Raw genomic sequence first — 26,225 nt, forward strand, 5'->3', positions numbered from 1 at the left:
TTGGAACACACAGATGTTAGATGGCATAACTGAATCTAAATAACTCATGTGGAAGAAGGATCAGATTTGTTCTGGTTGGCCTGTAAGGGCAGAAGGAGGATTAAAGAATGGAAGTTAAAGAGAGGCAGAGTTGGGCTAAATATGGGAGGAAATCTTCCTAATAATTACAGCTGCTCATAAATGCAATGGGCTGTCTCAGAAATGAAGGGAACTCCTCATCACTTGAAGTCTTCAAACAGAGGCTAGGCAACTGCTTATTACTGATGTAATGGAAGAGACTAATGCTTGAGGATGGGCTTGGAAAAGATTATCCTGGAGGTCCCCATAGAAGCTTTAGGCTTCTCTATGAGTCTGGTGCAGGGTGATCATAAATGGGGAAACGTCAAGAAGTAAGGACTGAGGAAATACCCTGAGGACATCTTGTCTATAACGCACATTAAAACCAAAGAGAAGAGCTGCGTGGACTGCTGAGAAACAAAAGCCAGCAGTCCAGCCCAACATTGACTGTAGGAAATATCTATTCTATAGATATGGTCACTATATCAAATTGTTATCTCCATCCCAGTTGCTGCATTGAGTTCTATCCTTACATGTCCAACTGCCTCCATCTGATGGACTTATCAGCAGTATCACAATCTCAACGTGTTCAAAACTAAAATGCTCTTTTTCTTCCCCAAATCAGCCCCTCCCTGTAACTTTCATACATCTCTGCTTGAAGGCACCACCATGCTTCCATTCACCTAGGCTCAAAACGTCAGAGTTGCCTTGGACTATTCGCTTTCTTTTATTCTCTATAGCAAAGTCATTTTGAAGTCTTTTTAATTCTGTATCTGTGGCACTCATCCCTTTCCCGGCATTCACAACACCACCATCACATACTATCATTTCTCAGGCCCCCATTGCCTTTTGTCTAGACAGTATCAATAGCCTCTTGACTGGTTCTCTGCTTCTAATCCTTCCCATCTCTAATCTGTCCTTTCCTCAGAGGCCAAAATGATCTTCCAAATTTACATATATAACCATGTTGTTCTCCGTAATTTACAAACTCCTTAGCCTTGTATGTAAGGGAACAAATCAATAGGAAGAGAGCACTAGGTTGCTCTTGATGAGTTCAATTCATCAAGTCCAGATGAATGACATAAGTGAATACTGAAAGAAGTGGTGATGTGACTGCTGAGCCACTGTAAATGACTTTTGAAAGACTATCAAGAATGGGAAAGATGTCATAGGACTGGGAAAAGGCAAATACTGTCTTAATTGCCAAAAAGGGAAGAGAATAAATTCTGTAAACCAGTGGTGTCAAATTCAAATAGAAACTGGGGCCACTAAACCACACATAAGAATACCTGTGGGTCACATACTGATTTCATTTCAAAATTAATGTTATCTATATTGGTTTTGTTCAATTGTTTCATATCTGACTCTTTGAAACCCCATTTGGGGTTTTCTTGGCAGAGATAGTGGAGTGGTTTGCCATTTCCTTCTCCAGTATGATAGTATTCCAACATATTCATACGGCATAACCTGTTCACTGGTCCAAGTCTTTGTTGTTTGTTTGTTTGTTTGTTTTTATTTTTATTTATTTTTAGGCAATTGGGGTTAAGTGACTTGCCCAGGGTCACACAGCTAGTAAGTGTCGAGTCTTTGATCTGAGGTCAGATTTGAACTCTTTCTCCTGACTTCAGGGCTGGTGCTCTATCCACTGCGCCACCTAGCTGCCCCTTGGACCAAGTCTTTGACTAAAACACACAAATTTATTTAGCTACACCACGTGTACAAGAAAATAAGCACATTAATCTTAAGGTTGGAAGGACCGGGTTTAAGTTCTGTTCACCGAACAATTATTTGATCCTGGCTAAGTCACTCAACCTGAACCCCTGCTTTGTCATCTGTAAAATGGGAATATTGATATTTATACTTCCTGCCTCACAAGCTTGTTGAGTAAAGTCCTTTAGACATGAGAATTTTTGCAATTATCATAATTACAACCAGCTTGGCTGATAGTGGGCATGAGTTTTTTACAAAGTTATAAAGCCCATCCAAACTCAATAGAAAAAGCAATTATTTTTACCAACTAGCACTGCAAATTAAATATTACATTTCTAAGAGGGCGGAGGAGGGAGGATTAGGGGAGGAAAGGGAAGAAGAGCAGAGGGGAGGGAAGAGGAGAATAGAAGAGAAGAAGAGAGTAAAGTAGGGAAAAGAGGTGAGAAAAAGAGAGGAGGAGAGAGAAGTAGAGAGGGAAAGAAAAGGAGATGAGAAGAAATAAATCCAAGTATATTACCATAAAGAGGGAATTTATATTTGACTAATATTTTTTTAAACATCACTATGGCAATAACTCAGTATTTAATATGGGAATTAAAACCAGATATCTGACTTCAGTCCAACCTTTAAAGTTCATTTCAATCCTGCCTCATATCTGATAGAATGGAACACATGAATATACGCTTTGTTTATATTACACCCATATGATAAGGAAATATGTCACAAGCTCCCTTTTACAATTAATCTTACCACAACACATTTAATACATTACCAAAATACAATTAATATTTACCACAATAGAAAAGGTTTTTTTTCTCTTTCACTTCACACTCGGCCTATGATGTATTTAATGTTTACTATTCCTATTCAACACATTAGATTTTGGGTATTGTAAAGAAGTATGACAGGGTTCCATCTTCAAAAAGTTTACATTTATATGGGTAAAGACTTAAGCTCTCACTCTAGTTAATATGGGACAACATTAAACTATTTCACATCCAGTCAACTGTAAGAATAAACCATGAATCCCTCTCAAGCTTGGCTTTCTTTTAATGGATTCTTTACATAGCAAGCATTACTTTAGAAATGTGTGGTCTTAAACAAGGAAAAGATTTTTAAAAGTTTAAACTTGGAAAGCTTCATACACAGTTAGTGGATATAAATATGACTGAACCTCATCTAAGGGTGAGGATAGATTTTTTAGGACTTCCTGCATCTCTTTATCCTCACTGCCCTTCCTAATCCTGAGCTACATCTTGTACATAGGGTATTTAATGGAGGAGTAATGAGAAAGCAGAGAGACTATGGTCTGGGAGTCCATCAAGAACTGGGCAATTTCAGAATCAACTTCTGACAGCCCAGAGCCATGAACAGGAGGGAAAAGAGGTTGAGGAAGGGAGGGAGAAGGTAGAGAGATTTATAGTGGAAAAGGGTGGGGTAGACAGAAGTCATGGTCAGTTAGTTGTAATGGCCCAAAAGATGAACTGGAGCTCCAAACCCATATTAAATGTGGACTTGCATTGCTGCTTCTTCTTTCAAATGTAGACCTTACACTGTGGTCTGCTGGCTTCCCAGAAAGAGAATGAAATGTGTTCATTGAACTAGTCCAGCTTCTGCTGGATTTGATTTTACCAAAAATTGGGCTGGCTTGAGCTATGTCCTGTTTATGGCTCCAAGCCTTGGGGAGACTGTGAGCTGCCCAAAAAGTCACAGATTCCCCTTGCTAAAAGCCAGAATAAACTAGGGACGTGAAGAAAACATATTCTCTGTTTAAGGAGAATTTTTTAAAAATAATCTCTCCTTTTTCTTGGATTAATTAGGAGGCAACATTGAAACTGACTCAAAAAAAAGCTTATTGCTTTTGATTTGTATTCTAGTTACGGTGATGGTGCTAGCTGGAGGGTGTCTATGAAAGACGTTAGAGACAGGGGAGGAAGGAGCAAGGATTTAGAGTCATGAGGGATCTTCTGGCTCTGCCCTCACTTTTATTTTATAGATAAGGAGATAGGGGTACAGAGAAATTAAGCAATCTACTCAAGGTAACACAGGTAAGAAGGAGAGGGAGAAGTGAACATAGCTTCTCAAAATTGAAATACATTGCCCTTCCCACTGTACTGCTTCTTGGCCACAAAACTATCCTAGAGAGCTAGATTTGAGATCTGGCTTCAATTCACACTTATGATTCTTGTTATGTGACTACGTACCAATCATTTAGCCTTTCAACCTTAGTTGCCTCATTTGTAAAGCAGGGAAAATAATATCTACACCTTACAGTGTTATTCTGAGTCTTAAATGAGAGAGTCCATGCAAAGAGCTTTGCAAACTCCTGAAGCATTTTATAAATATCAGCTACTTTAGGGCTGAGGTGACTGAAAAGCAGAAAAATGACTTATGAATCAATATAGAAATAGTTCCCATTGCAATGCATTTAAAAAAAGCCTACTCTCTTTCTCTATTTTTTCTGACTATGGGTATGTATGGTTTGGATACTTCATTTCTCTTGAAATGAGCTCCTTCAAGTCATTGACAAGAGAGAGAGAGAGAGACAAAGACAAAGAGACAGAGACAGAGAGAAATAGAGAGACACAGAGAGAGACTGACTCCAGACCTCCCAAACATTTACTGTAGCACTTTTTTTCTAGTAGTAAAAAAGTAGCAACAAAGTAGTTGTCCTTCTCTTAGGGAATGGCTAAAATGGAATATTGCTATGCTGTAAGAAATTCCAAATGTGATGAATGCAGAGAATCAAGGTAAGATGTAACATGAACTAATGCAAAAGTAAAGTAAGCAGGCCCACACCCACTCACACATACAATGACTGCAACCATATAAATGGAAAGAATAGTCACAAAACAATTACAAAGAACAAGCTTGGCTCCAACGGAGAGCTATGAGAAGACATCTCTTCCCCTCCTGCCTGCTTTGCAGTGTGGAACATTGCATGTGATGTCAGATATTTTTGATGTTAGGTTTTGCTTAATTTTTTTCTTTTCTTCCTCTTTTTTATTTTTTTAATTCTTGTTATAAGGGACAACTCTCAGAGTGGGGAGGAAGAATGACTTGGGGAAATTTAGTCAATGTCAAAATAAAAGATATCAATAAAAATGTATTAAGAAAAAAAAGAAAAGCCCTCTTTCTCTCTGCATGATACTCAGCGTCCCCATAATGACTCCTGGCTGCCTAAGACACTTACTCCCTCTCTTATCATTAATCATAGCTCCCATTTATAGAGAGTTTTAGAGTCTGCAAAGTACTTTATATGTGTTTTCTCATTTGACCCCCATAACAACTCTACAAGGTATTCCCAATTTACACATGAGGAAAGTGAGACAGAAAGAAATTAAATTTCTTGCCCAGGGTCACACAGATAGTAAGTGTCTGAGGCTAGATCTGAACTCAGGTCTATCTTGACTTTAAGTTCAAATGTTTACTTTGATGATTCTCAGATCTATTTGTTCAACCCTAACATTTCTATTAACCTCCAATTGCCTACTTGATATTTCAAACAGGATGTCTTATAGACATCTTAAATTGTTGTTGTTTAATCAATTACTTATGACCCTGACTCTTCATGACTCCATTTGGGGTTTTCCTGACAAAGATATTGAAGTGGTTTGCCATTTCCTTCTCCAGCTCATTCTACAGAAGAGGAAACTGAGTCAAACAGAGCTAAATGATTTACCCAGAATCATACAACTAATAAGTATCTGAGACAGGATTTGAACTTAGTTCCTCCTGATTTCAGGCCTGGTATTCTAACCACTGAACCATCTAGCTGGCTTTAAGACATCTTAAACTCAAGTACAAAACTGAATTCATTATCTCTCTCCTCCATAGTCTCCCCTCTTTCTAATTTCCCTAAGCAACTGGTGGTGCAGTGCTGGGCCTTGAATCAGGAAAACTTGAGTTCAAATCTTGCATTAGCCATTTACTAGCTGTGTGACCCTGAGCAAGTCACTTAACCTCTGTCTGCCCTCAGTTTCCTCAACTATAAAATGAATAAGGTAAAAGCACTCTTACCTTAGGTAAATAAAGTAAAAATCTCAGGGTTGTTGTGAGGATCAAATGAGATAATATTTGTAAAGCCCTTAGTACTACAGTACCTGGCTTATAATAGGTGTTTAATGAATGCTTATTTTCTTCTGCATCACCACCATTACTGTTAAGAATACCACCATCCTCCCAGGCTCATAACGTAGGGATCGTCTTTGACTCCTCACAGTCTTACCCCCCTTATCCAATAAATTAATAAACCCAGTAGATTCCACCTTTGTAACATCTCACATATGCCCCCTTCTCTCCTCTGACGCTGTCACCACCCTGGTGCAGGCCCTCATCATGTTGCTTCGAGGCTATTGCAATAGTTTGATGGTTGGTCTCTCCTCCTGGCCTCTCTCTCCCTTCCAGTCTGACCTCCTTTCAGCAGTTAAAAGCATCTTTTTCAAGCACAAGTCTGACCATATTACTTCCCTATTCAATAAATTCAAGTGGCTCCCCGTTATTTCCAGGATTAAATATAAAATCCTCTGTTTTATTTTTAAAGTCCTTCATTACCTGTCCCTTCCTACCTTTCCAATCTTCTTCCACCTGACTCCCTGCCATATACTTTGCAACCAAATGACATTGGACTCCTTGCTGTTCCCTGCCTATGGAATTTCATGTGCTATCTCCCATGCAGTTTTTTTCCCAATTTAGTTTTAGTTTTCGACATTCACTTCCACAAGATTTTAAGTTCCAAATTTTCTCCCTATCTCTCCCCTCCCCCCACCCCATGATGCTGTGCATTCTGATTACCCCGTCCCCCAATCTGCCTTCCCTTCTATCACCCCCCCACCTTCTCCTATCCCCTTCCCCTTCTATTTTCCTGTAGGGTAAGATAGATTTCTATACCCCATTGCCTGTGTATCATATTTCTCAGTTGAATGTAGAAACAATTTTTAACATTCATTTTTAAAACTCTGAGTTCCAAATTCTCTCCCCTCCTCCTTCCCCACCCACCCTCATTGAAAAGGCAAGCAATTTCCATATAGGTTTTACATGTGTAGTCGTGCAAAACACTTCCATAGTAGTCATGTTGTGAAAGACTAACTATATTTTCTTCCATCCTATCCCACCCCCCATTTATTCAATTCTCTCCTTTCACCCTGACCCTCTTCATAAGTGTTTGCTTCTGATTACCCCCTCCCCCAATCTGCCTTCCCTTCTATCACCCCTCCCTTTCTTATCCCTTTCCCTCCTACTTTCCTGTAGGGTAAAATAGATTTCCATACCCAATTGAGTGTGTATGTTATTCCCTCCTTAAGCCAAATCCGATGAGAGTAAAGTTCATTCATTCCCTCTCACCTCCCCTTCTTCCCCTCCACTGTAAAAGCTTTTTCCTTGCTTCTTTTTATGTGAGATAATTTACCCCATTCTACCTCTCCCTTTCTCCTTCTCCTAACACATTCCTCTCTCACCCTTTAATTTTATTTTTTAGATATCGTCCCTTCATATTCAACTCACTCTGTGCCCTCTGTCTATATCCATCCAGTTTCATTGTCTGTCCCTCCATGCCCTTCCCTCCCTCATCTCTGCCTCCTGGCTGCCCTGGGATCCTTCAAGCATCAGCTAAAGTGCCACTTCTGCAAAAAGTCTTTCCTGATCCTCCTTTAATGCTAGGGCCTTCCCTCTGAGATTGTCTCTAATTCATCTTGTTTACATCTTGTTTGCATATAGTTATATTGTCTCCCCCATTAAACTGTGAGCTTCTTTCTTTGTTACCTCCAGCCTTTAGTATAGTACATGGAACATAGGAGGCACTTAATAAATTCTTGCGGTTGACTAGCTATTGTGCCTCCTACTTGTCTCATCAAAACTCATCTGCCCTCTATTCCTTTCCTCCTAGATTTGCTAAATGGATAAAAAAACATGATAAACTAAAATATGTTCAGATGTTAAGAGCCAGTACCAGCCTAACCTTTCCCCTCCCAACCCCTAAATAACATTTACATTTTAGCAGTTATCATCAGCTACTAAAAAGGAATAAGTAATGAAAACCAATGGAGGACATTACACCATGTTGGTGGTCACCTACTTATACTCCAAATAAGATTGACTTGATGCTACCTTTATCTATTCCTGGGCAGCCAAATGCCTTTCTTTATTACTCTGTATCAGGGCCATAATTAGCACAAAGCAAATGGGCACTTACACGGGCGTGTAGAGGAATTTCCTCCCCAGTGAGCACTTGCTCCCTTGAAAGTCAACCTTCCTCCCCATGGCTACATCTGTTCCTGCACCTTGACTTATGATCCTCTTCTGACCTGAGCTGCCTGTGGCCTCCAGCAAATACCCCTAAGCACTTGGTGTTCCTCCTCTCACCTATCTACTGCATATCCCACCTTCATGAGATGAGGGTTAGAAGACATTTCTTTTGGGGTTACTTGACCAACAAGCAAGTCATCCTCTGGGCCACCCCATCCCCTCTTGTACCTTCAACTGTTTTTTGGGGGGTGCAGGGGCTATAAGTGAAATAAGTCCTATTTACAGATCTATTCCACATGTTAAAAAGAACACATGCACTATCACTTTACAGAAAATACATGAAGAGTCCCATAATTTTTTTTAAAAAAGGAGAGGCAAAGTACATTAAAATTTTTCTCAGTCTTTTTGTTACCTCATTTTCATTAGCCTGGCTTCCTGATTTCCTTTCATCTTACACTGGCATCTGTACCCTCAACTGTATATACTTGAAGCAGCTGTTTTTTCAAATGCCCACAAATGGCTCTACACAAAATATTTAGAAAGTATAATTGCTTCTCTCACTTTCTTATGCTCTCTTACTTTTACCAATATTGACTGAAGGCCCCTTCTTTCAAGGAACTTATCCAAAGAATTCATTACTTAGATAAAAAATCATAAATTGTATCACCGGAAGGGATTTTAAGGAGTTCAATTAGCACAGCTCCCTCATTTATAGATGAGGAATCTTGGGTTCAAAAGCATTAAACAACTTACCCAAGGTCATATAGCAGAGATGTGACCAACCCCACCCAATTTCTCCCAACAGATTCTTGAAGGAGTCTGTATCCCCTGTACTCTCTACCAAAGCAACAAATCTGCCTGAAATTTTTCAAAATGGGAATTGGGATCACCTTGAAAGTTTTATTGCTAAATTGACTGATATGGAGGTGGGGAGAGGAGAGGAATCTCAGTGATATTACTTCTTATCCTTCTATTTATTACAGTTCCAAACCTTTCATTCTTATAAATAAAAACATATTTTGCCACTCTCCTGGGTTCCCAACATTCACAAAAATTCCCTGTTGATGTAACAGTTTTCCAAGAAAAAGAATGTCAAATTCTGGCATAAAATAATACAACAGCAAATCCCACAAGTCAGATTGGAGGATTCTTCATCAGCACTAGTCTCTGTAGTTGACAAATAAATTAAGTGAATGAAACTTTTGGATTAAAGTTTTCAGCACCTCAGGGCTCATGGAAGAATCTAGGCATGTAACTACTCAGGGGCCTGGCCTATGGCCTTTGCCAAAATATATAAATTCATTTATATACTCATACCACATGTACAAGAAAATTCCATAAATCTCACCTTTACATCATTCTTCCTTTGGAAATATTCACTTGGGGTTATGTACAGAGTGGATTAATTCAGTTTGGGGAACAGGGACCACACTGAGATTTAAGACATGTTAAATGATTTTTTAAAACCTAACTAATTTCATAGAGACACAATAAAGTCTACTTTCCATCCCAATAAATTCCTGTTCCTTGACAACAGCATTAATCCTGATTTAAAGGTCATATTTGTTTGAGAGAAGAACTGGAGTCTTTAGTTAATGCTTACCTAAATGTCCAAAGCTGTATCAAATATACCAGGAAATATCAAATACATTTCTTTTAAATGGACTGGAACTGATTGACACTTATAGAAGAATCTAACAAAATATTCAGACCACTGACCATGTGGGGCCAGTGACAATTTATGGTGGGCCAGCAACAAAGAATACCAACTCCCTTGCTCAACCTTCTCTCTGCCTATGTTTCTACTCTATCTAATAACAAATTTAAAGAATGTATTGATGGACAGATTTCCTGCTGTCTTGTCCAGACATGTTATTTAGGCTGTGGAAAGGATTTATATATAGCAACACATTTGTTTAACCAAAGATGAGACTTTTTTCTATAGTTTTAAAAAGTATACATTTAACATATTTATTTAATTTATTTATTATATGTGTAATATATTATATTATAATATTATTATTGTTTATTTATTATTTTATTTATCTAATTTCATTAAGTTATTTTCAAAGAGAAAGATCTTCAAAATCTGCCATAAAATGGTTTCTCAACAAGTCCCACAAGTTAGCACCAGTCTATAGTTAATATTAATTAAACTATAGATTAAACACATATTTAAAGCATATTTTTAATAAAGAAGTGCCACAATTGTCTTGTGGGTTTGATCTTTTTGTCTTCTGCATTTTTTAAAATTTTTTAGCGATGTTTCTAATCTTTGGCACTTTTTAATGACTCAGCCCCTCCTCTGTTGAAGTCCTCCCTTGCAATAAAAAACCATAGCCAAGCAACACAAGTCAATGCTTTGACCATGTCTGAAGATGTATGTCTCATTCTAAACCCCTAGTCAAGAGATAAGATTTCTTGTCATGCAGCTGTGAACATGGAAGTACCCATCTCCCTCAAAAAGAAATAGAAAAAAAGAAACCCTTGACTGGCAAATTGCTGTCACAAAGCCCGTGCACATCACATGATAACCGTGATAGAGGTGAAGACTTTCATCCACATTGCCTTTATCCAAACAGCTATGAATAAAATAATGCAAAGAATTAGACAGTAAGATGCAGGAAGCAGGAAGAAGAGAGACATTGAAATCTGGAGCCATTTGGTGTAACCCTGTTTATCCGTAAATCTAGATGGTCCCTGATGGCATCATTATAATGTAGCACAGTACCATAATCAATGCTCAGAATGATGAATTAAGTTGCATTCTGTAGAGTCATTTTAAGAAAATTGGGAATGGTGAAAAAGAATTTGAAGAGGTTAAGTTTTGAAACACTTAAACATATTTATATGGTGTTTTACTGTTTTATGGGCATGGATGGGTAGAGAAGAGAGGCAGAAGGAGACTGAGCAAAAGAAAGATATGTGTGGAAAAGAGATTTGCCTGCCTCAAGTAGACTTCTCCATGGAAAATAAAACAATAGTACTAAAGAAAAACAACAACATCGCTACAAACTATTGAATATTTTCTTACCCTCTGGCCTTGTGAACCATCACGTCCCGGTGATCCAGTACTCCCTGGAATACCCTAGATAATGGACCAAAAAAAAGGTCAGATGAACAGTGCACCCACCATACTCCTAACTTGCTTCACTGAAATACTTCAAAACCGCAGAGGAGATGTGAAGGTAGAGGTCTTTAGAACTTGGTACATAACTGTGATTCATAGAAGAGAAATGTCTCCCTATCTTCCCCAATCCCCACTTAGCTTATGGTGAGGAACTTCAATGTGACTCATGGGGGGAAAGAATTTAAGGTAAATGAATTTGGCCTAAGGCAGTACTGTGCTGAAAATAGAAACTGTGCTTTCCAAGCTCATAACCCACTTCAAAAGTCCATTGCCCTCCATAAGTCTCTCATGATGACAGCAAGAAATTAAAAAGAATACCTGTGGGCCTGGAAAACCGAGATCTCCCTTCTCTCCTTTTTCACCTGGTGTTCCCTGAAGATTCGAAAACCACATGAAGTTAAACACACACGTCAATTCACATACTGTTTTTTCCCACCAACCATTCTTCCTTAGTCAACATTAGGTCATATTCATACCAATATGCACATACCATATTAAATATACTCATACTATATTAAATATTAAAATAAATGACCTCATACCAACATAAACACAGACTTAAAGGTTGATATGTAGGAACAGTTTGAGGGCATGGAGCAACAGATCATCTTTCAGAAGAAAGGATACCAAGTATTTGGAAAAAAATCATAGACATTAATATAACCCAGAAAAGGGGACAGTCTAAGCATAGAATTATAGAGGTAATAACCAGGTCTTTGTTCTTCTAAGTCCTTAGATTTCCGGAAGGGGATCAAAATAACTGAAGTACTGACTATCTTCTGGAGCTAATCATTTCATCAAGACATATAAAATTTTTGCTTTTTCTGCTAGAAGTATATGAGAGGCAGCACAGCATAGTGCTGTTTATACGACTGGGCCTGGAGTTGGAAGACTTAGGTTTAAATGTGGCCTCGGACACTTATTGGATGTGTGACCAGGAGCAATGCATTTAACCTCTCTGTGACTCAGTTTCCTTGTCTACAACATAGGGATAATACTATCTAACTTACAGGATTATTGTGAAGAAAACATAAATGTGCACATAAACTGGCATGTATTATATGTGTAAAGAAGAATAGTTTCCAAAGTATGGTCCATGGGAGGAATACTCCAAGAAGGAAAAGTTACAGCCAGAGCAACAGTGCCATGAGTATACAAAATCACTTAGATGTGGCTACAAAACATATCTTTAGAAAACTATTGTTTCAAAATCAACAAATAGCAACAATTTTTGGTAAAACTAGTCTTGATTCATATAAGGAATTATAATTTTGATTTCTATAAGGCAGGGGTTCTCAACCTGGGATACATGAATAAACAGAATTTGAATGAAACAGAACATGAATAAATAGAATTTTAATAAGTATATTTCAATATAAGTTGGCTTCGTTTTTAATTCTATCATTTTACTTTAGGCATTCAAAACATTATTCTGAGAAAACGTCCATCAGCATTACCAGATGGCCAAAGGGGTCCATGACACAAAACAATGGTTAAAAACCTCTGCTAAAGCAAGAAACACAGAGATCAGTAAGTAGAATATAATGTGTTTCAATGTGACATGAATCCTTTCTGAGGAAACACAGATTCTCCTAGTGTGGAGCTGTTTGTTTTAAATTTATTGGGAACAATAACCACTGGATTAGGTATCAGCTTTCAAGTGAAATTCACTTGGATGCCAGTGGAAATTGACAAGAACCCTAAGTCCATGGAGGACATGTACTTTGTCTTTCACCATCAAAATTGCTAATTAATAAGAACTTACATATATAGCATTTTATGTTTTTTTTTTATCCTTTGTAGCCATTATGTAATTGGTTTAACAGGCAGGATGTATTAGGTAGATCTCACTTGGTTATCCTTATACTCACAAAACTTTCTGAGCAAATTTTGTCTGTGTGCATATATTGTTGTATATTGTCCTATTATGCTAGGGAAATGGCCACCTTTTATAAATTACTGTCAAATGTACTTCAATGCAGGTTGAGGAAGGACTGAAGTTTTCTTAGTAAGATGGATTTCACCACTAATTATTTACTAGAAAAGTTAAAGTAATCTGACATCTCAGCAAAACTTACTTATATGCAACTCACCGGCATGCCTTGAATGGAAAGTCCACTTGGTCCTTGTGGGCCAGGGGGGCCTTGAGGTCCTGGAGAACCTGTTTCACCACGAGGACCATCTGGTCCCTGGAAGGGAGCAGAGAGAAGTCATTTAGACAGTAAAGTAAACCCTTTGATGTGAGATTTTTTTTTTACAGCACTTAATAATTCAGAATTTTAATCAAAATCAATGAAAAATGGATAGGCCAATAATTCTTAGCTCTATGTATGTAATTCCTCCATTCAATTTATTACATTTTGTCTACTATGTGCAGGGTACTAGGAGAGACAAATAAATAAATCTAATTAATTAAATAAGCTGCTGCCCATATAGAGTTTATAGTGTTGGAGAGCAATAAGACATAAGCATAAATAGGTAGAATGTCATAGATTTAGAGATGGAAGGGACCTTAGAGGTCACTTAATCTGCCCTCTTCATTATACAAATGAGACAAGAGGCCCAGAGATGTCAGATGATTTGCCCAAGGTCACATAGGGAATAAGTAGGATTTGAACCCAGATCTTCTGAATCCAAACCTAGTATTTTTTGTTTCATTGAACTCCACAAGGATTCTTTGCTCTCTAGTGATTATAGTATTAGAGAGGCACAAAAATAAAGTACTACCTGAAGGCTAAGGGGAATATTCATTAATATAGGGGGAGATTATAGAAAAGAGGCAAAGGAATAATGAATGAATTTGGAGTCCAAAGATAGAAGATTCAATCTTAGTTCTGATATCTATCTCTTTGTGACTTTGGGCAAATCATTTCAAGTCTTTGGGCCTCAGTTTTCTCTCTTGTAAAATGAGGAAGTTGGACTTGTGAGGAGGAATTTGAGCTAGGTTTTAAATTCTCTTCAATATTTAAGTGTCTTGTCTGGGAAACAAAACAACACAGTTTCTGCCTTTCAGTACTTCACGTCCTACATTTATAAGCCATGACATGGTAAAAAAAATAAATAACCACATTTCAACTAACTGACGTTAAAGCTGAGATTTCAACATTAAGCCCATGTATGAAGCCCAATATGAAGCCCAATATGAAGAACATGAGACAATTCAGCATAATTAGAAAGAAGAGCTGAATTCACTAGAATAACTGACTGATATGTAAGCTTTTTGCTTTATCTTCCTGAGGCCTCTCTCCCAGTCCCAATGCAAGTACCATGCTTCACCCTCTGCTTTCTAGAAACTCATTTGAATATAAAATCCTTGAAGGTAGGCATTTTCTTGTTTTTTCTATTTGTGTACTCAGTGTTTAGCATAGTGTCTGGCACATAGTAAGAGCTTAATAAATGCTATTTATATCTATACATCTGTATCTGTATCTATATCATCTATTGGTCAATCATCTATCAATTTATCATCGATCATTCAATTACCTATCCATCTACATATCTAATTTCTGATTTAGGATACATTCATGGTCAACTGCTAAGAAAAATAAAAGGCAGTCCTAAGTTGTCTGCTACTGGCCTGATAAAGAGCTAGAAGATTTGTCAATAGCTTTCAAGTTCATTTCCTTAGGACATAGCGATAACAAGGTCAATGTTGTGGGTTTGTCCCTCAATTATCTTTGTTCCATTCCAAGGTTAAAGGCTCTCTAACATGATGACCTTTATACTCAGATGTGCCGTTAGGAAGGGAAATGGATGTGACTAAGGACATTTCAGTACAAAATCTTTACAATAACTAGAAGGATAGCTCAAAAGGAAATGCTCGACACAGTAAGGCAGTGTAGCCAGTCACCCGCATAAAGAGAAAGCAGGACTCAAATAAGAGACCTGGGATGCAGAAAGTGATGCGGGAGAGGAATTACATATGATGGACTAAAGTTCTGTTCTTATGACAATTGTGGCAAAGTCTGCTTGTTAGGAATATGAGAGAAAACATTCATCAAATAAGAATAGTGTGGCCTTGGGAAGCCTCATTCCTGACCTGGAAAGCTTTCATTCAATCCAAGTTATGGGTGGCTCTTTGGAGTAAGGAAGAATGAGGCTCCATGAATAAGAGACTGATTTCAGGCTCAATTTTTGTCATACCAAGGGAGCTTTGGGTTGGGTAGAATAAATAGCAAAAAAACCCCAAGAAACAAAAAACACACACACAAAAAAAAAATCTCTCCCATAGTAAAAGCAAATAAACTCAAGTTACCTTCGGACCTTGGTCACCTCTCTGGCCCTTTGGTCCTCGGAGTCCTGGACCACCCTGGAAAACATATGTAAAATATCAGCTCAAAGGCCAACCTCAAAAAGTATGTTTCAATCTTACTCCTTAATGATATGGAATATCTCATTCCCATTTGGCATAAACGCCAATATACAGCGATCATGTTATAGCTTCATCATCATCCAAAGATGAATATCTGCACTGATCAGTTCTCTTCCACCTTTTAGATGACTTCAAATTTTGAGAACGCTTTCCCTGCCAAAACTTTTTCAGGCCTTGGCAAATGATTTGGATATGTTTAACAATTATATAACATTCCCATTGCAAGTAGATAGATGCATATTTTTCCTTTAATTTCTGATCCAAAATACCATATAAAACACAGCAGAATTATGATTTGAAATTATCCATTTGAACTTTAAAAAGCACGCATGTGCACGTGCACACACATACCAAAAAAGCCTGAAATTTTAGTTTTTTGATTTCTAAAATGAGATTGGATTAGATGATCCCTCATGTCCCTTTTTAGAATTTTTGTTGTTGTTGTTAATGTGATATCTTTGGGGGGGTAGGGTAAAACTTCAGAAGAAGAAAAAAGGACAAAATTTAGACCTGACCATGGAATGTCATTATTCATGATTATTGTCATCAATAAAATCATTATTATTAACAATAATTATAATAGACAGCATTTACATAGTCTTTTAAGGTTTGTAAAGTACTTTATAAATTATCATCCCATTTGATCCTCACAACAGCTCTGAAAGGTAAGTGTTATTATTAGCCCCATTTTACAAATGAAGAAAGTGAGGCAGATAGGGGTTTAATGAGTTGCCATGGGTCACACAGTAAGTATCTAAGGCAAGGTTTGAACTCTGGTCTTCTTGACTCCAGGGCCAGTGCTCTATCCACTGTGCCAGTTAAATCTATCCAGAATTAAGCCTCCAGAAAATTTTTTTCCATTTCATAATTTTATCCATTTTGAATATCTTGGAAAATATTTAAAACTTGAGTATTTCTGTGCTGTTTGTTCATAAGCATAAAATTCTTTTAGGTTTTTTTTTTAACCTCTTCCTTCAGAAACATACAAAACATAACTAATTGTTTTTAAAGACAAACAATGGCCAATGAAGGGATAAAATTAATAAAGGTGGATTTCTTGGTGATTTTTAAGACATATCATCAATAAAATTAAATGTACTATTTGCTAGACATATTATCTAAGGTGCTTTAGATTTATAATGTTAAAGAAAAAAGATGCAAGATCTCCCTTCCTGTTGTTTATCAGCCAAGTGAATGTCAAATTTGCTTATTGACTTTAATACTTTTTCCTAAACTCACTTAGGATTTGGTAATAAAAGCATTCCACTTGGCTCTACTTTCATTTCAATGAAGACTAGGAGGATGCCTATTCAACTAGCTTTAGCAATATCTGAAGTTGTTAACTGACACCAAGTTACATCTGTCTGGAGTGGAGCGAGGGAGTGGTGGGATGAAGCAAAATAACCCAGCCCTCCCTCACTTGTGTCCAGGCAACACGCTAGTTCTAGGAAAAGGATAGTCCCCAATGAGTCATGATGACTGAACTGAGGCAACAGTTTTCTGTTTACTAATGGGACAGGACTCTTTTGGTCCAAAAGTAACTTGTTCCTGTAGAAAAGGAAGGGGACAGCTCCAATGGCTTTCAGAGGTGGCAGGGCTTGGACTCCATAAAAGGCATAGAGTTTCTTCCAGTCCTCAAGAAGTCAGAGCTGAGCAGGGCTAGAACCCATAAAAAATAACACAGTTGAAAGTAAATGACCTGACTATAAAGGACAGAGTAGATGGGGATTCAAGACATTGCTTTTCTGAGATTGCTCCTTTCCATGCCTATTAGGCAGGAAAGCAGGCATTTGGTTCCATTTTAGCTCATTTATTCTACGTGGTGGCCAAGAGAGTAGAAGTTTTTTGGTTCTCCTCTCTATGCCTTGTCACTATACTGTTCTGTTCTCTTCCAAGTTACAATTCTGACTTTCCAGACTTCTGAACACCATTCTCCTATGGATATCTTCCCTTCTCCATCTTTTTTCAGTTCCCTTTTGTGTGTCCTCTCCAGCCATTAGAATGTAAGTTCCTTGAGGGCAAGGGCTGTTGTTTCTTTTTGCTTGTATTTGTATCCTCAGTACTTAGCATAGTGCCTGGCTAATAGTAGATATTTAATAAATACTTGTTGCCTCCTTTTCAAGAATAATTGTTTCTTATATGTTTAGAATTGTTGTTAAGGATCCTGTTATTACATGACATAGACCTACGTGTTTGTATTAAACTAGGAATTTCTTCTGATGATCCACATACTTCATGGCTGCAATTTAAATACCTCACTCCCTGGGAGAAAAACTGTGTCCCTATAAGTAATAGTCAGTTTTCCAGGTATTCTACTGGTCAGTGCAAAAGATCCTAAGGAGGGCCTCACCAGACTTGGGTTGTGGCAACATCAATAGGTCTTTACACTCATTTGCCAATGATATAGATCTCACAAAGAGCTAGACATTCATTCCTTCAAACATCCAAGATACTTTTTTCCCCAATTAAATTTGGATGGCTTCTCCTGAAATGTTAATGTATAATCGTATTATCTGAACATGTCTGAGGCATAATGTTTGAAGACGGGGATTGTGTTTTGTACTTTTATTATGTCCCCCACTGCAAAGCACAGCGCTGGTGCACATGGTATACCCTAAATAAACCCTATTCATTGAATGATGGTAATAATGTTAAATGTTCCAGTAAAGTGAGGAAAAGGTCAATCTAAGCAAGAGTACAAGTCTTTACACATGCATGCAATAATACAGCTTTTACTTTAACATTCTTTTCCAGCAACCATATACTACCAACCAAGAATTAAGTTTTATCAGCAGAAATAGGTATTTTTTTTCACAAATTGTTCTGTAACAACTGTTCTGTTCTGGGTGGGATTGCTTTGGAAGAGGACTTAGGTGGGGATATGATAGCTATCTTCAAATATTTGAAGTGTTATCATATGAAAGAGGGATTAAATTTTTTTCTAGTTGGCCTCAGAAAGCAGATCAAGGAACAATACGTAGAAATTATAGAGAGGAAGGCCTGCTGTAAGAAAAACCTTGCTTGCCATCAGAGCTACCCCATAGTAGAACTGGCTACTTGGGAGATAATGAATTCTCCTTCCCTGAAGGTACCTAAGCAAAGACTGGATGACTATATGCCAGGAATATTAAAAAGGAATTCTCATTTAGATATGAGTTGGATTAGACAACTCTGAGGTCTTTTCCAAGTCTGACATTGTATGATTCCATGATCCTATTTCTCAAGCTTTCTAAATAAAATTTGTTATTCATATTTGAAATTTGTCATTCCTTTTTTCCTTGGGACTTCATCTTCCTTCTCCTTACCTCTTTCTCTCCTATTTTGATTTATTTCACCTTCTGCTGTCTCTATTAACTTTGAATGTTAATGCATATAAAATGGTTAATTCTCAAATTTTTCTACATTAGAAGTTATTTGTATGACTCCCTTGAGTTCTAGCAAAGAAATAGCTTAGAGAAATCAAATAAACTCAGAAGTATTTCATGCAAGCCTCAGGAAAATAAGGATTATTCTCAAAACCTGTCCAGAAAATCTTTACCAACTGTCTAACAACCCATGAGGAATAATAACTTACCCACTGCTTCTACCCATTTCAACTCTTAGTTATGTCCTCTGGGACCAGGCACAATTCATCTTGCACATGACCTCCTTAGGGTATAGCTCCTCTGTGCAGTAAATTGTTAGAACCACATGTGGCTTTCATGGAGTTCGAGGCTAGCTCTATACATGTGGAAGGATGATTTTGGCCATGGGCAGAAAATCTTTAAATAATCTGAAGAATGGAATGACTTTATTGTTTTTCTAGCATACTGAGGGTGATTTAGAGTAATGCAGAGAATGAATTACTATTTTCAATAGAAAACGATAGGTAAATGTATGCCATAAAACATGGAGAAAATTGGATTGCATGCTTAATGTTGAAGAGATGCTTCTTCATGCCAAAGATAAAAAAGGAATTGCCAGGATCCATTCCAAATAACTCCAGAAAGTTCTTCATTTGTGCAAAAAACAGATTTGCTGAACTTTAAAAAGTAGGAAAATTTATATGATTGGAGCCAACCTGGAATGAACTTTCATTCTGCAAGCCAACTGTCAGTCTGGGTTATCTACTGTGGAAATGTCTAACATGCCAGTCCTGTTTAGTATAAAGTCAAACGTTAAATGACAGGTCTTGGAAAAAAAAAGTTATCCTGTAAGATTCTGGTTTTCACTACTTATTCAAACTACGGACGCTGTTTTCTTGTCCCATCAGCTTCAACAGACTTGCAGTTCTCTGACAATGAAGTATTGATATCTTGTCCTTCTCAAAGAAACACACATTTGCTTTGACAATTTGGCACAAGGTGAAAAACAGCATCACTGGAAGTCGTTACAAAAAGGTCTTTGAAGAAGGATGTAAACCCCCTGTTTCTAATTATTCTAAATTTGGTTGTGTTTCCCTCATTTCCTTTCTTTGTAACGATATGTAAAGAGGAATAAAACAGGGAAATTCATGCTTACCAAAGGTATTTACCACTGTTATGGAAAATGTGTTGTAGAAGGTGCAAATGGAATAAGGATTCCCTGAGCAGCTAAGTGGCATAATGAATAGAGTGCTGGATCTGGCATGGGAAGACCTGATTTCAAATCCTGTTTCAGATACTTATTAGATTCGTAACTCTGGGCAAGTCACTCAGCCTCTCTATGGCTCACATTCACTATGTGTAAAATAAGGAGGTTGGACTCAATTGCCTATAAGGTCCCTTCCAACTCTGTATCAATGATACCAAAGATGTTGAAGTTCTCCATATGCTCCCATTTGCAGATCATATTGGGGGATGATCTGGTGATTATCTTCATCCTTAGAGTGTTACAGGGCTTCCACAATGAGATCCATGATTACTCAAAAGAGATAAGCCTAATAATCTACTATAAGAAAAACTGAATTTATGAGAAATGCAATGCTTAATGTACAGGATTATGACCAGCAGCTGTATGGCCATTCTCGAGTTAATACATCAGTAAATATATTTTGGTTGGGCAGTGAATTGAGCTCAGAACAGAAGGAAGAACACTGATTTTGGGAAATAGCATAGTGTTTTAAATGATGCCACAAGCAAACCACTTAACCTCTGAGCCTCAGAGAGCTCAGAGCTATCCTCATCTGTCATATGGAGGTAACAATAGATACCTGCAGTACCCACCCACCTCATAGGGCTTGTGAGGATCAAATGAGGTGATATATGTAAAGCAGTAAAGAAGTAGCTGCTCTATAGTAAATAGAGAGCTGGCCTTAAACCTGGGAATACTTGGGTTCACATGCTGCTTTTGACACTTTTTGGCTCTGTGACCCTTGACAAGTCAATTAATCTTTCTTTTCTCTAGGCCACTGGTGTCAAACTCAAAGAGAAATGGGTGCCACTAGACAATACATAAAGATCCACACAGGGACTTAGAAAACCAGTGTCTGTGTTTTATTATATTTTTATTTATTTTGCTAAATATTTCTCAATTATATTTTAATCTGAAGAGTGTTACAGGCTACAATGGGGTCACAGGCAGCATGTCTTACATGTCTGCTCTAGGCACCTCTCTAAAGGTATAAATTGCAGAAAAGGTGCTGACCTGTATTGGTAGAGGAGATTCCCTCACTTAGGAGTTTTTTGTATCAATGAAACAGGTCCAGTCCCCATCCCCAAACTTGTAAAGCAAGATGTCAACATTAGCAACTAATATTCAACTTGATAAAATTCTACATTCTTTTCATCAGCAATAGTTTTGTGTGTTTAGCCATTTTCAGTTGTGTCTGACTCTTTGTGACCCCATTTGGTATTTTCTTGGCAAAGATACGGCAGTGGTTTGCCATTTCCTTCTCCACTTCATTTTACAGATAAGAAACTGAGGCAAATAGGGTTAATGACTTGCCCAGAGTCACACAGCTAGTAAGTATCTGAGGCCAGATTCGAACTCAGGAAGATGAGTCTTCTTTACTTCAGGTCCAGCACTCTAACCACTACGCAATATTTTTAAACATCTGCATTTCTGGATTACATGTGGGAAGCTGCAGTGTTTTAATCTTTTCAAGCTGATCTTTGGCATAAAAACACTATCTTTTTGAGCACAAATGTTCCCCAGGTGATGCTATATGATTAAGAAACCTGGAGTGCCACAATCTCCAATGAATTAAAGTTGTGGGTGACCCAAAGGACAATAGAAAGATGCATGGTAAATACAAGTATTCTGTAGCATATGTCCAATAAAGCCCTCTACACATGGGTCTGGCACAAGGCAATGGGGCTGGAACTGTGGTTTCATTGATACTGAGACTTCTGAAATGAAGAAAAGACCTATACCAACACATTTGGCTAGAGCACTATGAGGTGAACTATAAGCAGCCGGTGGGTTTTCTTGCACTGTGGGCTCCCTGCCTCCAAGGCCAACTCTTTTTCCACATTATTCCACTCTGCCTCTCACATGGCATAATTGATATCACTGAGGAAATATGATTGGAAAAAGAGGTGGGATGGTCATATCATAGGAGCAATAGACAGGCAGTCCTCCAACTGTATAGTAACCATGATATATAAGACAATCTGGATGGAAGGCCATTAGCATTTTGGGTGGACCTCCGTGGAGAACCCGAAGGAAGCATGGGCAAGACATGTATAAATGGAGAAGGAACGAATGGGTTGCAATCTGCATCAATAGAAGAAGTGCCCACATGTAGAAAAGGATCTCACAGATCCACTGACGCCTAGAATATACTGCAAAATAGCACTAAGAAGAATAAAGCTTTCCATTTGTAATAGCATTCTAACTTCAGACGATTAAAAAAAAAAGGAAAGAAAGAAAAAAAAATGCATGGCAAAGTGATGAATTTCTTTGCTCCCAGTTAGGAAATAACTTATTTAACATGCCTCAAACACCTCCTTGGGCGTATATAAATTAGGATTAGCACAGGAAGAGGTTTGCAGGTACACTATAAGTGTTCATGTTGGAAACATTCAGTCAGAAATCAAGTTCTGGGGCTTAGAAAGAAATGATTTCAAATGTTTCAAATGTAAATATTAGAGGTCTTTCTTCTTCTTGGGGAAAACCAAAATTTATTCAGCACTTACAGGTGGGCCAGCAGGTCCTGATGGCCCTTTGCTGATTTCAGAACAGGAACAGGAATGTGGAAGAGCTGGACAATTTTCCTCATCCCTCTGTTAAAAGAAATAGCCAAATATTAATAAATATCCTCTGCCAGTAGTTTTTTTAACCCAGGAGAAACATTTTAAAACATTTTAAGGTTAAGATTTTCAATAAATAAATGAATGAATAAATTAATATGCTAGACAAATTTCTTTGTTTTTATTTATTTTTTTCTTTTGCTTTTTTTTTGTAAGCCCAGTGCTTAATATAGTGCCTAGCACATAAGTTCTTAATGTTTGTTAACTGACTGACTTTGACTTTCTTTAAAAAAAATTTTTTTTAAATCTCTTGCCTTTTAAGCACCTTCAGTATGCTAGCCATTGTGTTAGGTGATAGAGACAGAAAGGTGAAAACTGGCACAGACCCTGTCCTCTTAAGAAGGTTACACTCTTAGCATTGGGGAATTGATACAACATATACACAAGCCAGGAAGTACAAGGTAGAATGTGACAGAAGAGAACCAGGCAAAGCGATCAGAAAAAAAAAACCCAGAAAACTAAGAGGGACACATCACTTTCACTTGGACGAATGAGGAAAGACTTCATGAAGGAGGTGGTGTCTGAATTGTACCTTAAAGGAGGAGAGGGACTTCACCCACCCTACATTTCTGTCTGTTGAAGACAGAATGGAAGCTCAGGATTCTAAGCAAAGATGTGTAAGCAAGAGGTAGTAAGTTGCTTTTAGGGAACAACAAGTAGGCCAATGGCAGTTAGGTGGCACAGTGGATAGAGTGCCAGGCATCCAATCAGAAAGACTCCCTTTTCTAAGTTCAAATCTGGCCTCAAACACGTACTGGTTATATGACCCTGGGCAAGTCACTTAACCCTGTTTGCCTCAGTTTCCTCATCTGTAAAATGAGCTAGAGAACTAAATGGCAAACCACTTCAGTATTTTTGCCAAGAAAATCCCAAATAGAATCATGAAGAGTCATACATGACTGAACAACAACAACAAATGTAACCAGTTTGATTACATTATAAAATATGTGAAAGGGAATAATATTAAAAAAAAGTCTGGAAAGGTAGCCTAGAAAAAAGGAGCTTTTAATGGCAAGCTGAGGAGTTGGTCCTAGATGCAAAGAAGAGGCACTGAAGATTCGCGAATCACAAAGGTTGATATAGTATGATCTGTGCTTTACAAAGATTATTTTGGCTGTTGTTCTGAATAGCAATTAGAGAATTGAGGAGATGGAGACTGGGGCTATATTAGCAGTCCAGTCAAGAGGCGATGGGCGTCTAAATTAGGATGGTTGCTGTGTGAATGGAGACAAAGGGGGTAGAAATGAGAGATGTGTGGAAGTATAGTCAGTTCTGCTGTAATACATTACATGTTTAAAAAATGTGGATTTGTTCCAATGTGATGGATTTATTAGGGAACATAAGATGAATTTCAAATTTCTTCTGCTCAATTCCTTCTATGAGAAATATCTAGAATGCAAAAGAAATTGTACCACTTCACAATAATTCACAAGCTACAACCCTTCTGATGGTCACTTCCAGAAACAAGCCAGGTATTTTTCAAGGTAAAGTGCCATATTAATGGTATATCTTCAGTAAGGTTGAAGCTGTGGGCAAAGGAGAACTGGTCTGTACCACCTCCACCCCTACTCCCTTCTCCCACCTCCCCATCCCCCAAGCTGGGCTGCTTAACCTATTCCTGCAGCAACAGGGGTATAGGCCAAACAGCAGCTTGAGGCCACTGACATGCACACTACTGTAGTATTTATGTATTCCTTACCCATTAACATATATACAACTGTACTACCATTTTTAAAATTAGGTCCTTATCTGTTTTTTAATGTGTCCTGACAAAGTTTTTGAGCATTGTGCCCTCAGCCCCATTTCCTCCATAAGCCCTGTGGTTTTAACTGCATAATTTTGCATAATTCTATGCTTTTGGGGAACAGGTGTGTCATGTTATAGAAGAACTGACTGTAATTGACAGTTAATTAGATATTGGACAGTAAGAAGAAAATGAAGATTCAAGTATGATTCCTAGGTTGTGAATCTTGGTGCCTGGAAGGACGATGGCGTCCTCAAACAATCGTGGTGTTTTCCATTATGTACAACTTCTTCCTCACATCCATTTCTCTACACTTATCAGGTCTTGATTATTAAGGTACCAACCACTATTGTCTAACAAAATCTACTTGAGAACTTTTGCTTCTAAAAGGTGGGGCATGAATCTATTCATTTAGTGCATTGTCCATTAGCCGTGTGTGTGTGTGTGTGTGTGTGTGTGTGTACGTGTGTGTGTGTATATATATCTATATATATAAATTCCTGCCTGAATGATATTTGATAGTAATGAAGGAAAAGACCATCTTAGCCATGCATTGTAGATAGACAAAGAGTTGAACCCAGAACAGAAGGAAAAAAGCTGACTAGATCATGTTTGGGAAATTAATGATCCCATGAGCAAATCACATAATTTGGCAGCGCCTTAGTTTCCTCAAGGGTAATATGAAGTTAATAGCTATAATGCCACCTCATAGGGTTTTCTAGCATCCAATGAGCAACCAGGGATTCCGCTTCAGGCTAAATTTTTGTTTGGTAAACTGCCTCAGAGTGCCCTGGGAGGGCTAGAGGTATTAGAACAGAGGCTTTTGAAGGAGAAGATTCAGTTCTGGGCAGAAACTTCTGAACAGAAACACACTTGAAGCTACTAAGACTACTTCTGGAAACCACTGGCATCCCAAACCCACCTCTATTCCTTCTAAATGTCTTTCGCTGTGCCCTTTGGCTGTTAAGTAGTCACCATTTCATGTGGACCACTTGTGTCCGACCCATGGTACAGTCTTCCAAACTCATATTGGTCTGATCAGCCATATTCATATGCATTGTACCTTGACTCCAACATAGTGATGTCATTTTGGTCCTCTTCGAGGATAAAGGACAACCAGTCACCGGCGACCCAATTCTTATGACAGTTCTGCCCCAACAATAAATAACTTGCATTCACATTCGGACCGTATCCTCATAGAAATGGAAAGCATGGCTCACACAGGGAGTAAACATTATCTTAAGAGCTATTTAAATATGACATCAGTGAATTCTGATTTTCAAAAAAATACAATAGACAACAAATGTAGAATTCTTACCACTCCTGGGAGTTCACAGCATTTGTCTCCTTTGGCCCATGAAGTAGAACAAACAATGTCAAACATCTGTAGCTGAAACTGGGATTAACCAAATTAAAAAAAATTATTAAATACAAGAAATTTATGATCACAACTGCTTTTACATTAACAGCCATACATTTGTAAACATGAAAGCAGACAAAGGTCTAAAAAAAAGCTTAGTAAATCAGTATTTCCCTAAATATGCTCTCTTTTATGTGAAAATGAGAACATTTCTATGTTTGTAGTATTTCTACTATAAAATACTGCATATAAAATAATTAATGGAAACATTAAATTAAATATATATGCATCAAATCCTAACAACAGATGCCAAATATTTCAATATTTTACTCCAAAATTTCCCCCATGCTCTTCCCTTTCCAATAGTCACATACTTCCAGACTAACTGAACTGATATT

The 26,225-nt window shown here is 37.8% G+C and overlaps 1 protein-coding gene across 2 annotated transcripts in view; it reads right to left on the reverse strand.

The window, feature by feature from the left end:
- COL14A1 (collagen type XIV alpha 1 chain) overlaps positions 1–26,225 on the reverse strand; it is a 250,358-nt gene that overhangs the window by 51,569 nt on the left and 172,564 nt on the right. For both annotated transcript variants that reach the window (XM_027854062.1, XM_027854061.1), the window contains exons 36-41: positions 25,786–25,863; positions 22,610–22,696; positions 15,396–15,449; positions 13,234–13,329; positions 11,459–11,512; positions 11,045–11,098 (exon numbers count right to left, since the gene is read on the reverse strand). In XM_027854062.1, the coding sequence (XP_027709863.1) occupies positions 11,045–11,098; positions 11,459–11,512; positions 13,234–13,329; positions 15,396–15,449; positions 22,610–22,696; positions 25,786–25,863 (423 nt within the window). The remainder of the gene's footprint in view (positions 1–11,044; positions 11,099–11,458; positions 11,513–13,233; positions 13,330–15,395; positions 15,450–22,609; positions 22,697–25,785; positions 25,864–26,225) is intronic.

This window comes from Vombatus ursinus, unplaced genomic scaffold (assembly GCF_900497805.2).
Source record: "Vombatus ursinus unplaced genomic scaffold, bare-nosed wombat genome assembly UNPS02010284.1, whole genome shotgun sequence".
In the NCBI taxonomy this organism is placed as follows: Eukaryota; Metazoa; Chordata; class Mammalia; order Diprotodontia; family Vombatidae; genus Vombatus; species Vombatus ursinus.